Raw genomic sequence first — 12121 nt, 5'->3', positions numbered from 1 at the left:
CCTCATAGGGTTGTGGTCAGAGTGTGTCCGCCCTAGGTATTAGGCTTTCCCGACCAGCGGGATTGGCGATTGGGAGCCCACCACCCTGTCCATCTGCACATGCAGGTCATGTATTGCTGAGTAGTAAGAGTAGATATGGTCAGCAGGGTGCAGGGCACACCACAGATCTAGCAGAGCCCAATGTGATAGCCAGTTTGTGAGCGCCTGCGCGTTAGATGTAGCTGTTGTATTTTGGAGGGGTGGGAAGGATATGTCCGTTTGCACATCCAACACCGAATTGATATCCCCACTGAGCAACCAGGGGAGCCCAACTTAGGGGATCAGGTTTTTGGACAACTGTGCCAGAAATGAGCATTGGTCATTGTTCAGAGTATATCAATATTTGTTGGCCAATGAATGTCCCCCGTACTAGAGTGTACCTGCCGTTTGGGTCCGCCACTGTGTCCGTGCAGATGAACAGGGTGTCCGCCCTCACCCAGATTAATGTGTCCCTCGCGTGTGCCGAGTATGTTGTGCCGTACACCTGGCCCCTCCAGCGCTTGCGCAGCTTGTCTAGTTCTGGCTGTGTACAGGAAAGCAATTGTAGCCGAATGTCTCTGGAGGTATGCGAATACGGAGCAGCGACGCGTGGTGTGTTCATGCCACTTATGTTCCATGTGATTATGTCAGCTTGTGTCATTTCTAATGAGTTGAGCCGACAGAAAAGCCAGGGCCAGGCCATGCCATAGAGTACGGAGGGCAGGGAGAGGTGAAGGTGTATCGTTGTGCTGCAACAAAAAAAAATATAAGAACTAAGAACATCGTAACATCTGGGGTGGACATTTTGATGTTATCTGTCCAAACCTCTGTAACTGTTAAGTAGTGTAAACTAGGTCAGTATGTTGCCTATTGGGGTGCTCACTCTAGTGATGCTGTGCTATGGCCATCCCCCCCATTTCCTATATGTATGATGTGCCATCCATATAAACACCTGTGTTATTGCTTGGGACCATCAATATGTAGGCTTAGCCAGCGAATCAGGTGAGTGGTTTCCCCTCTTCTCGTTCCTGGTGATATTTTTAATGTGACCAATGGTTGGCACGTTGCTACTGTACTGTCCCTATGCAGGCCGGGCATTTCATTCAACCAAGTGGGCCCACCCCTATACCCAACAACAAGCAAGAGCGTAAACTTTAACAAAGACAGTTCTACTTGCGTAAGTAGTCCATGGCAGAGTTCAACTCGATGCTAATAGTTCATATGATGCCATCCGCATTTTGTGGGGTTACCACTGGCAGGCCGAAGTCTTCTGATACCTCAGTTGATGGCGATGATGAGCCATTGGGTATTAACTTGTCACATGGGTAGGGGTCAGGTCATTCTTTGGGGTGTGGGGATCCGAGAGTTGTGACCGCTTTTAAGGCTTCCTGCCTTTCCCTCCTCATGTTCTCTGGGCTCGGGGTCATTGTCCCAGGCTTTGCATTCTTCATTGTCCCCTTCGTCGTCTTCGTCTTGTTCTCCTGCCCGCTGAGTTATTGCCCTCTGGGCCCAAGGGCCTCTCACCTGACAATAGTCCTGACTTCTCCAGCCAGTCCCATGCATCCTCAGGTGAGTCAAAGAAGCGGGTCCCCTCTTCCGTGACCACTCGTAGTCGGGCTGGGAACAACAGTGAGTAAGGCGATTCCAGGATTCTAAGCTGACGTTTCACCGCCGTGTAATTGCTTCTATGTCTCTGTACCAGAGCAGTGTAGTCGGGGAAGAGCATAACTTGGCTGCCGCCCACCTGCAGGTTGTTCATCCTGCGTGTTTCCCGGAGCACCGCGTCCCTGTCCCTGTAGTTGAGTAACTTAAAGATGAACGGCCGGGGTCTGGCTCCTGGTTGGGGTTTCTGTGCCGGCATGGGGTGAGATCTTTCAACTTCAAATTACATTGACAGTGTTCCCTGGGGTAGGAGATTTCGCAGCCATCGATCTGTGAACTGCTCCCGGTTTCTTCCCTCTTCTCCTTCCGGCAGGCCTACCACGTGGATGTTGTTGCGGCGGATGCGACCCTCTGCATCTTCTGCTCTGTCTTCCAGATCGTGACCGCGGTCTATCAAGACTTGAAGCGCAGCTATGTGGCTTTGTGTGATAGGCTGGAGTTCCTTCAGGGTTTGGCCTTGCGCAGTGGCTTTTTCTGCCAGCTTACTGTGGTCTGCGTGGAGGAGGGTAAAGTCCGATGTGACCTTGGTTTCCATAGAGGTCCGGGTGTGTTTTAGCGCATCTCTTATATTTTCTGAGTACTGAGTCCATTTTTGCTGCCAGAGCTGTGGTCGTAGGCTCTGTCTCCCCTCTAGTGCTCATGCTTACTGGGTCCAAGCTACTCACTCGAAATGGACCTTGCCGCATCTTGGCTTTCATCCGACCCATTACGAGTTGCTGCACCGTGGGCATTTGCGGACAGGCACCAGAAGTAGAGATGTCCCAGCGGCAATGTTACTTTTGAAGAGTTCAGTTTTTGTGCGGACTGTACAGGATGTTTGGTCAGGCGGGCAGTTTGTGGTAGCCTCGTTTCTCCCCACTGTCTGCTCACGGGGCACTTGTACCAACCGCCTAAGTTATGCGCTGCTAGGGCGATTCTCTCCGGTGTTTAGTGATAGTCACGCTTTAGGCCACAGCGTTGTACAGGTGTCTGAGTATGAAGATGTTAACCTTCGTGGTTTCAAGGCAGTGCAGGTGATGCCAAGTTCCCCAGGGGTGACTTTCCATTCAAGTTCTGTGTGAATGCAGTGCCCCCACCGCGCTCCCCCACTGTTTCCTGCAGGTGCCACAGCAACGTCGATAGGGACCCCTGGTCAATGTCCGTTTAGTAGTGGTAGGCTTGCTCCTTCATCGTCTCACTGTAACATCTTCACCAGATGAGTCCTGCTCAGGCTCTGCACACCATGTACCACAAGTGTGGCTGCCTTCGTTCCCTCCTCAGTGCACAACTCGGCGCCCCCACTGGTGTTATTTCCTACAGGTTTCTTGTGTAGTAGCCTACCTCAGCCCTGGGCCGCTCCAACCTCTTCTTCACTTTTGCGGTGCCTGTCTCACCAGAGTGCAGAGTGTCACTTCCAGGGGGTCCCGGTTCATCAGGATTTGCGCCAATGAGCTATGCTGGGGTGTCCGGTGAACTCTTAGATCCTGGACTCAGGATGAGTCTCCGCTCCTGGTGCAGTCTCGGCGGGCGGGGGGGGGGGGCAGTTCAAGACCATGACAAACGTGGCTCCTCTACAGCCATGCCTCCTGCAGCACTGGTACTAAGGTACAGTTTGCGCTCTGCCGCCCCCTCCACCGCCACCCCGTCCGGAGCACATGCACCTCTCGGTGGATGACTCCGCACTCTACGCCCCCCCAGTGATTGGGCATCCAGGGGATGCGGCGGCTTGATTCTGCTTCTCCACACACAGCGGTGCTCCCGCTGTTGAGCACTGCTTGAGGCCGGTCTGGAGGGGAGTCTTCTACCACCTTGGGAGCATTCAGATGTGGGCGGCCATCTTGTAGCCCGGAATGCCCACGCGTTGGCTCACCAGTGTCAATGCTGCACTCTCCTTACCCTCGACCAGCGTGGTCTGCCTCTCTTCCCACAGTGGTGCTCCCGCTGTTAAACTCTGCCCAGGTCCAATTGGAAGGGAGTCTGCCATCTTCTAGCTTGAAATGCCTTCACGCGGGTTACCCATTGTCAGTGCCGTAATTTCTCCGCTCCCATCAACGCAGTCACAATGGGTCTAACTACCCAATACAGGTCTCACCAAGTGCAGGAAATCATCCGCTGCCAGGTCCCAATCAGTGGTAACGCGGATGGGAAGGTTGCAGGATAATAAGCCGGATTAACGGGGGATCACGGTCTAAGCTTTAGGGATTCCTGTCCACCATGTTGGCTAGCTAGCCACGCCCCCGGACCTTGGTGCTCTTCATAGGCATGTCTTTGAAGTCTTCTCCACTTCAAAGGCACAACTAGTTAGAAGAACTGGACCTCTGGCACAACCACTTCAGTACACTTCTGGACCTGTGAAGACTCTGCTAGGAAGAAGGACTGTTGGGCTGCTGAAAGGTCTGCCACTCTACTCTGCTGGACTGCTGTTTTGCTGAACTCCTACCTTGCTGTGCTGACCTGCAGCCTGATGGCCTCCTGCCTTTGAGAGGAGACTGGACCTACCTCACATAAATGCAGAGTGACTCCAAGGGCTAGCTGGCTGGCCTCCTGAACTGAAGTCTCAGGGACATAAAAGACCTATATCCAACCTATTTCTGCATCTCAGACTCTGCCATCTGTGAGTCTTCCTTCCAAGTGGTGCCACCCCAGTCCTGGGCTCTTGGAAGCAGGTGTAAAGTGCTTCTGTACCTAAACTGATGTATTCTCTGCCGAGTGACACATCCCAGAGCAGAATCAACACTCTCCTCGGCTGAGTAGCACTTCTTCAAGCTGAAGCGATGTATCGCCGCTCTTGTGTGGATTGGACCCATTGTAAAAGACTTGCATTACCGCTGCATACCACATCTGGGACTAACACATTGCCTTTGGAACCACCATTATGCAACGCTTTACCCAGTGCAAACTCTTTGCATCTCTCTTCGACGGTAACCTCAACGACGAATCTCCTCATCCCAGCTCCGCTGCTCATCAGAACGGACGCATCATCTCCATTGTGCCTCACATTCTCGACACCAACCTTAGCATCGCAAGCCCTGTTGACAGGATTCTCCATGCCGATGCATAAGGACATCGCACCGCATCCTCAATGTAAGGAATTTTTATTGCATGATTTAAAAAACCTTTGCAAAGTACAAAGTATTAAAATATACATGTTAAAAGAAATTGGAAGTTCAGGTCCTTGTAGTAAGAAATACCCCTTCCCCCCTTTTGTTGTTTGGCCTCGAGTAGTCCAGCCAGGGTGCCCAGCCCCTTTAGTCAGTTGGTATGATGACTCTGACCGGTTGGCCTTTCCTGAGTAGCTGCAGGAGGGACTTGCCAATTTATTGTTCTGATGAAGGATCGTGTTCTTGGGTACCCTCCCCTAGTTTTTTTACAGCTCGATCCATAAACTTTACTAAAGCACAGTTTAATTTGGTGTTCCGTGGGTCAAAGTAGGCCAAAACTGCGGGTCTGCATGAACTGGTCTCGTTGATGTTCCAGAGTTTCCTTAAGAGGGACAGTCTTTCCTTCAACAGGTTTGGACAGAGGCATAGGATATGTATTATGTCTTCCTTATGGTTTCCAAAAAAAGTCGACAATGTTCCTGGCCGTGATCTCTTTTCCATTGAGGCAGGTGACACAACAAGTTGATAACTCCCCTTCTCAATTTAAAAAAACTTGATTTGGTGCGTGCGGTAAATGGTAAGGTTAGATACCTCTGAGGAGTCAACTGGACGTATGATAGCAGGGTCATCCAGCCGTGGCTTCTTCCTGCCAGACGTGCCTTGTCTTCCAATAAGGAGAGTTTTTTTGCACTTAATTTTGCTAGCTTTTTAAATTCATTGTGGCTTACTTGAAGGTTCCAAACTTCATTCAAACCTAAAGTTTTTAGTCCTCTTTCCCAATATTCATGCCCTGCATGCCATAGTTTTGTGTTAAGGCAAAACCATAGGTGTTGCGCTAGGCTGCCTTCCTTCGACGACCTCAATTTGTGACAGCACATTAAGAAACTCATAGATCTGGCCAGTGATTGGTTACAGATGCCCAGTTACAGCCTAATTTGAGCTGGTGACGTTTGTATAGGTAGCTTAAACACTGTTCTGTAGATTTTAGCAATAATTTTGTCTAATTGGCCACTGTCCAATCCTTTTAAGACCTCACTTCCGTAAGGTAATGTAGGAATGACTTTTGCCTGTGCCGCCAACAGGGTTGGAGCGAAAGTTGGGCCGAATAACTTCTTGTGAATAGAAATAAATGCAAAAGCTAGTGCTGCACCCTTCTTTTGCCAATGCACCTCGGATTCGATGCATTGCCTCTGCTACACAGCGCATCTTCGACAAGGATCCACTCAAGTGCTCCACATCCAGGATTAAGGTGCTCTTGATCAGTGGGTTTCTAACTGAGTCGACCTGAATTGTTGACTTTGTCTCAGTCCAAAGCGACCATATATCACAAATCACACGTTTTGCTTGTAAGCACTATTGTATGGTTTATTATTTAAAAAATTCATATCTCAAGTTCTTTTTATTATTGTTTTGTCATTTTGGTCTTGTTATATTTATTAAATTAAGATATATTTTTCTAACCTGGTGTGGAATCTTTTTGTGTTGTGTTTTCACTGTTTTTCTGTTTTAAGTGTTGCACAAATGCTTTACACATTTCCTCTAAAGTTAAGCCTGTATGCTCTGTGCCAAGGTACCAGAGGGTCAGCACAGGTTAACTTAGGGTCTATTGTGCCTTACCCGGACTAGGATTGTGGTTTCTGTTTGACCGGGGCTCATACCCCAGTCAGCCAGGAATGCAATTTCTAACAACCACATACTCAATCAAGCATTTATAGTATTAATATAAATACATTGAAAGTAACATAATAAGAGGAAACCCAGGCCAGTGAACATCTGCTTCGAGGTTGGAAAGGTTTCACTCGACAGAGTAAATAACAACTCGTATGTAATCACTGTTGTTTCCCAGAATTCAGCTAGAAATCATCAAATATACCAATAAGTTGATTGGGTGTTGTCGTTTGTTTGGAATCTAGGTGATTCTATAATATGACTGGAAAAACCTTTCCCCTTCTTAAATAAAGTTTATGAAGCTAAGTTCCAGCCAGCTCTGTATATGACAGAGTGCAGTCTCATTTGTGAAGTAAATCCTTCATAGAAAAAAACTTAAGGAAAATGTAAAAAAAAAACGACTCTTTCTGAGTAAAACCTTTTCATTTCAAGCACTCCCTCTGGAGTTAGGGATGATAGATCGCAATTGATAGCATATGTTGCAATAACCAAATAGGGCTGTTGCAATAACCAAATGGTGCTATCGCATTCCACACATGGTCACCCATTATTAAGTGGTACTGTTAAGCAGGAATTGACATTGAAGACAGCTTCAGATTTCTGTCTGGTAATTCGAAACTCTAGTTTTACATCTACAGATTTATCTTCTTAGAAGCATGTAAGGCAGATGAAGCAAGCAATTAAGTTAGCTCTTACTAAGAACAGTTTTACAGCACAGGTAGCCCACTGCTCAAAAAGAAGTTGATTATACTCTGTGTGCTATTCTGTTGTATTAAACAATTAGCAGTATCTGCAAATGTAACATCATCATGAAATAAGGTAAGAAGGGAAGGTTTTCCCTTGATCAGGAACCCTGGTAATTAACTGGAGTTAGTTGGTGAACTTCTTCTAATCAAAAGTGGGGAGGTGGAAAATAGATCCATTCATTTTCCAAGTAGATATATGTTGATCAAAGGAGAAAGGATCACTTTAAAAGGACTTTGAACAACCACACCAACTGCAACACGACGCACGTTGTATACATGATCACATGCCCGTGCAAACTAAATTACATTGGGATGACATGCAGGAGAGCGAAGCAGAGAATATGTGAGCATAGGAGCAACGTGAAATGTAAAAAAAGCACCACAAAAATGGCCACTCACTATCTGGAAAAGGGCCACACTGTATTTGATCTGCAATGGGTGATCCCTGAAACCTTATCGAACAAAGATCATAATGCTGAGAGAACCCTATTCGAAAAAGAACAAAGATGGGTACATAGACTCAAGACCGACAGAGAAGGATTGAATGACAATATACCCTGGCTGTCTTTAGCAAGAAAATAATTATCCTGTAAAGAGTTGTAACCCTCCCCCAACATTTCTAAGACCTGAGAACACCATGATCTATACTCCACATTTCTTCATTGCACCTTTGGTAGCTACATCAGGCCAGACATTAACATACTAATTACGAAAAATATACCATCGTGGTGGTAAAAAACCTTCATGTTGGCTGTTACATTTTATTGTTCCCATGAAAACCTAAAACAGAGGTTTGCCCCAGGGATAAGAATAACGATAAAAACAACAGGAGGAAACAGCCCACAAATGCTATAATGCATCTATTTACAACCTGCTGAACCCAGTCCCCCACCACCCCCCCCATTTTCTACAACCAACTAGGCGGCGATTTAAGAACTAATCTGTCTAAACCGGCGCCTTACTCAATCTCCTTTGCTTAACCGTAGAGCATGCCGAGAAAAACGCTCGATCACTATGGTTACATAAACAAAAGGTTCAGACCAATAGGAGATCACCAGCTATACAGCTAACGCCCATTAATACGACCCGGAAGCAACACCAACCTCTTCCGGTTCGGTAAGAGCAGCACAGCGCGCACACAGGGAAGCCAAGGAACGGGTGCAATAGGTAATGTGAGGATACACCACGCAAACGCCCTCTACAAAACCGCAAGTATTAAACTGTGCCCCTTCTAATTGCTGACCTATCCTTTCCTCCCCGTAGCCTTTTCCAAGAGCTCTACCACCGAAGGGAGTGTGCATAATAATTGCGCGAGGTAAAGAAATGACCCGGGAAGCGGCGGTGTTACCAATGCTGCCAATCTTTCCACTCGCATTAAAACTAATAAACACCTTGTATCACGTTGTATATCCCACATCAAGTCGAGTGCCTCACCTAAGGGAATACGCACTAATAAGCGAGACCTACCCCACTCACTACGCCACCCGAGTGAACTTCACAGCACAATAAGTGACGAAATAAACATAATCACTGCCGATAGCAACCTTTGAATTGCACAGGTATTGCTACACAAACCGAGATATATTCACGCTCGTCTGCCAACACATGCATACTGATTCACCTAGAAGCATGCTATAGCCAACTGCATGAGTAAGGAAAGTATAAGAGAGAGTTGACATTGCCATGAATGAAAACCGGTCTTGTAAAGTATTGTCATTTTATAGTTGTTTAATGTCTATCAATGATAGAAATGAGAAGCAATCACTGCTTTATGTGTGTCCCCCCACACCCCCCTCCCTGTATGCGTGTTGCAAACTTGTGTTTACTCGTTACAGGTACCATAAGACCTCCAAACATAGGAACAGGTCAATAACCTTTTTCTTTCACATTTTGAGCACTTTATTTACTTAGTCCTTCACGTTATTTCACTAACGGTCCTGATGAATGCCCGTAAGCCCTAGAATCCAGGCAACCAAGGCAGAAACATGTCGACCAATTTTTAACCACCCCCCTTTTTCCCCAATTTTGTTACTCTAAGTGCAACTATTACTCATTATCAAGTTCACAAGATGCACTACAATAGAGTTTACCAGACCCAAAACCAGACAGAATAAAATTCCGTATCTCTGAGTTTTTGGTTTTTTATAATAATTTTTATCTCTGGCTCACTACTGCACCAACCTTGGGTAAGAACCTCCGGGTGGAGGCTGCATAACAAAAATAGACCTAATGATTATGCACAGACGTGATCTATAAGCGGAGAACCAATATATACCGCTTCGAACCCACCATACCCATCACGTGCATGAGGGTCTTTTTTCTGGGACACCCTTTGCCAGTCCTGTATACTGTTAGTTGGTGAACATCATATTGCTCTCCTATGTAATAAATGGCTAAAAATGTGGAAAGTTCTATCTGTCCAGAGTGCCAGCGCTGATGTAGACCGTTATTCTGATTAATGTTCATCAAAAACAACATGAGAACTGTTAAGCAAGGCCTGAATGTTGTATTTGGGCCGTCCACAGTGACTGATTACTATACTAGCATTAGCACTATTGCACAGGTGCTATGAGTACCCGTGCTATAGAGCGTTTACATTTTTAGATGTTTTTATGCAAATTAATTTCCTTCTCCCTCTGTCTTCTCTTTGTCTCCCTCTCTGTCTGTGTCTGTCTGTCTCCTCTGACTGTCTCCCTCCCTCTGTCTCCTTCTGTCACCCTCTGTTTGTCTCCCTCTCTGTCTGTATTTCATCATAATTTCATAATAAGAGAAAAATAATACTCCTTCACCAACGTATTATTACATAAAATTGATTAATGTTAACTATAGACTACTTCCACAATTTTTCAACATCCATGCATGTAGATATTTCTTAAAAATATTTTGCTAAAATCATTTCTTGTTTTCTATGATCATTATGGTCTCTACTATTGCATTTGTAAATGTCGGCTTTGTAGCTATTTTTATCACATAATTGCACCATATTCTACTCATGATGCATTTCAATGAGAAGCAAGAGAAATGTTAAGCCTCATTATTAGAATCATTAGTTTCATCAGTAAATGAATAATAAAACATCATTTTCATAAGTAATCTTGTTATGAAAACCTATTTATAAGCATTACAATCAATTAGCAATGAATTTCTCTTTTTCTTACTCTTTCAAGCACGCTTTTATTGTGCTGTTAATTTACTTGCCCCAACTACTCTGTCATTTTATTTTAAGGTGTGTATTTTAGTTTCCTTTGTAAAATCGGTGGATGTGTTGTGTAATGCATTTTTTTATATTTCGCGTCCATCCCTGTCATGAATTAATTTATATTCCTAATATGTAATTACCAAAATGTATAAGAATTTAAATTGATGTTGAATTACAATTGTACTACATTGCCACGATCAGTTTTAAATATGGGACGCTTTTGGTTTCTATGGAATTACGTCAGCCACAGAAGAATTTTGTGTTTATCAATGTGAAAAGAATACCCATGTCTCTCTTTGAAGGTAAAGTTCATTCGTCTTTTCTTTTCTTGTTTTTTGCAGATATTTATCAAAGTCAAAAGCTGAAAGGAACCTGTTGAGTTTGAGATAGTTGTAATACGCTGGGACTTCTTTGGAGATCCTGCCATCTAGTGGGCATTTGATGAAACTGCTGAAAAGCATCGACACTTTGAACTCATCTTTTTAATGGGAACGGGAGGGAAGGAGAAAAGCAATGCCTTATTAATATTTCTGTATATTTGGAAAGATTGAAAGAACTTGAATATTTAATTATTTATTTATAAAATGTTGAAGTAAATTACGGGTGACCTCGACGGGAAGCTGGACTTGTGGCCATTCAACAGTCAGCGTGTAAACGCGCTTCAACGTCTCTTCAGGGGGGTAGTAAGTGCTATATTAATGCAATCATAGTACAATCCATTACAGTAATAGAATTTCGGCCCATGGAGTTCAGTAAGCCAGAATGTTCTATTTGTTGAACTACAGACTGCTTTTGGACTTGACCCCTAAGTGCGCACTTGTAGATACAGACAGGAAGAAAAGTGAAAGGGCTTATCTACAAAAGCTTGCCTCTGCTGTTTGAGCTTTCCTAAAAACGTATGCCTTCTATGCTTTCAGAGAACCAATGATTATGCAAGCTATCCCAATATAAATGAAGTGGCCTTTTCTTGCCTTCTTTGGGCGGATTTTGTACGATCGTTTGATAGCACCACTTAAAAAGGCATATTTTTGAAGGATTAATAGCACACACGTTTAAAAAATGTGTATTTCAGAAACAGGTTTTAGAAATTCTTTTCTGTTGCGAAACGTATTGCGTTTTAAACAATAAAGTTAGTTTTACGACAAAAAAGTCTTACATTTATTTGGAGGTTCCCATAAATTTAGAGATTCAAAATGCAGATGAATGCGGTGTGTGTCTCACGATGTAGATATGTTTGTTCCGATTGAGAGTAAAGTGGTTGAAAAACTGTAAAATAAGTGTAAATATTGTGGTTTGATTTTTGCTTACAAAACTGTAAACGATTCAGAAAAGGGGGTGGTGATGAACAGAGTGTCTGAATTAAGCAGACCACTCTTACCCAGTCCAAAGATCAGGGCTTGATCCATCACCGTTATTTATCTCACTGCACCATCCCAGCTCAGAACCTGGCTATATGCAAATCAGTCTGTCCCTGGCCCAGTGCATCATGGGAACAGGGCAGACTAAACTACCAAGCCAATTCATCACCAGAAAGGAGACAAGCTACCGGGGACCGGTTTCTGGCATTTCAGCCGTCTTCGGCCCGGCTTGCTTGAATCCTGATGGGGCAGTGAGAAAGGGACTCATGTCTGAGTATACCCTGCCACACCTACAGTGGCCAAAAACGATTCAGAAAAGGGGGTGGTGATGAACAGAGTGTCTGAATTAAGCAGACCACTCTTACCCAGTCCAAAGATCAGGGCTTGATC

The 12121-nt window shown here is 44.9% G+C and overlaps 1 protein-coding gene across 1 annotated transcript in view; it reads left to right on the top strand.

Annotated features, from left to right (window-relative positions):
* MGAT4D (MGAT4 family member D) overlaps nucleotides 1-11522 on the top strand; it is a 720909-nt gene extending 709387 nt beyond the window's left edge. Inside the window, exon 15 of the mRNA XM_086962223.1 lies at nucleotides 10715-11522. Coding sequence (XP_086818349.1) covers nucleotides 10715-10738 — 24 coding nt within the window. The 3' untranslated portion in view covers nucleotides 10739-11522. The remainder of the gene's footprint in view (nucleotides 1-10714) is intronic.
* Nucleotides 11523-12121: the final 599 nt, after the last annotated feature.

This window comes from Lissotriton vulgaris, chromosome 3_1 (assembly GCF_964263255.1).
Source record: "Lissotriton vulgaris chromosome 3_1, aLisVul1.2, whole genome shotgun sequence".
Classification (NCBI taxonomy): Eukaryota; Metazoa; Chordata; class Amphibia; order Caudata; family Salamandridae; genus Lissotriton; species Lissotriton vulgaris.
Note: the sequence above shows the minus strand (reverse complement) of the source record. Positions and strands in the feature narration are given on the sequence as shown.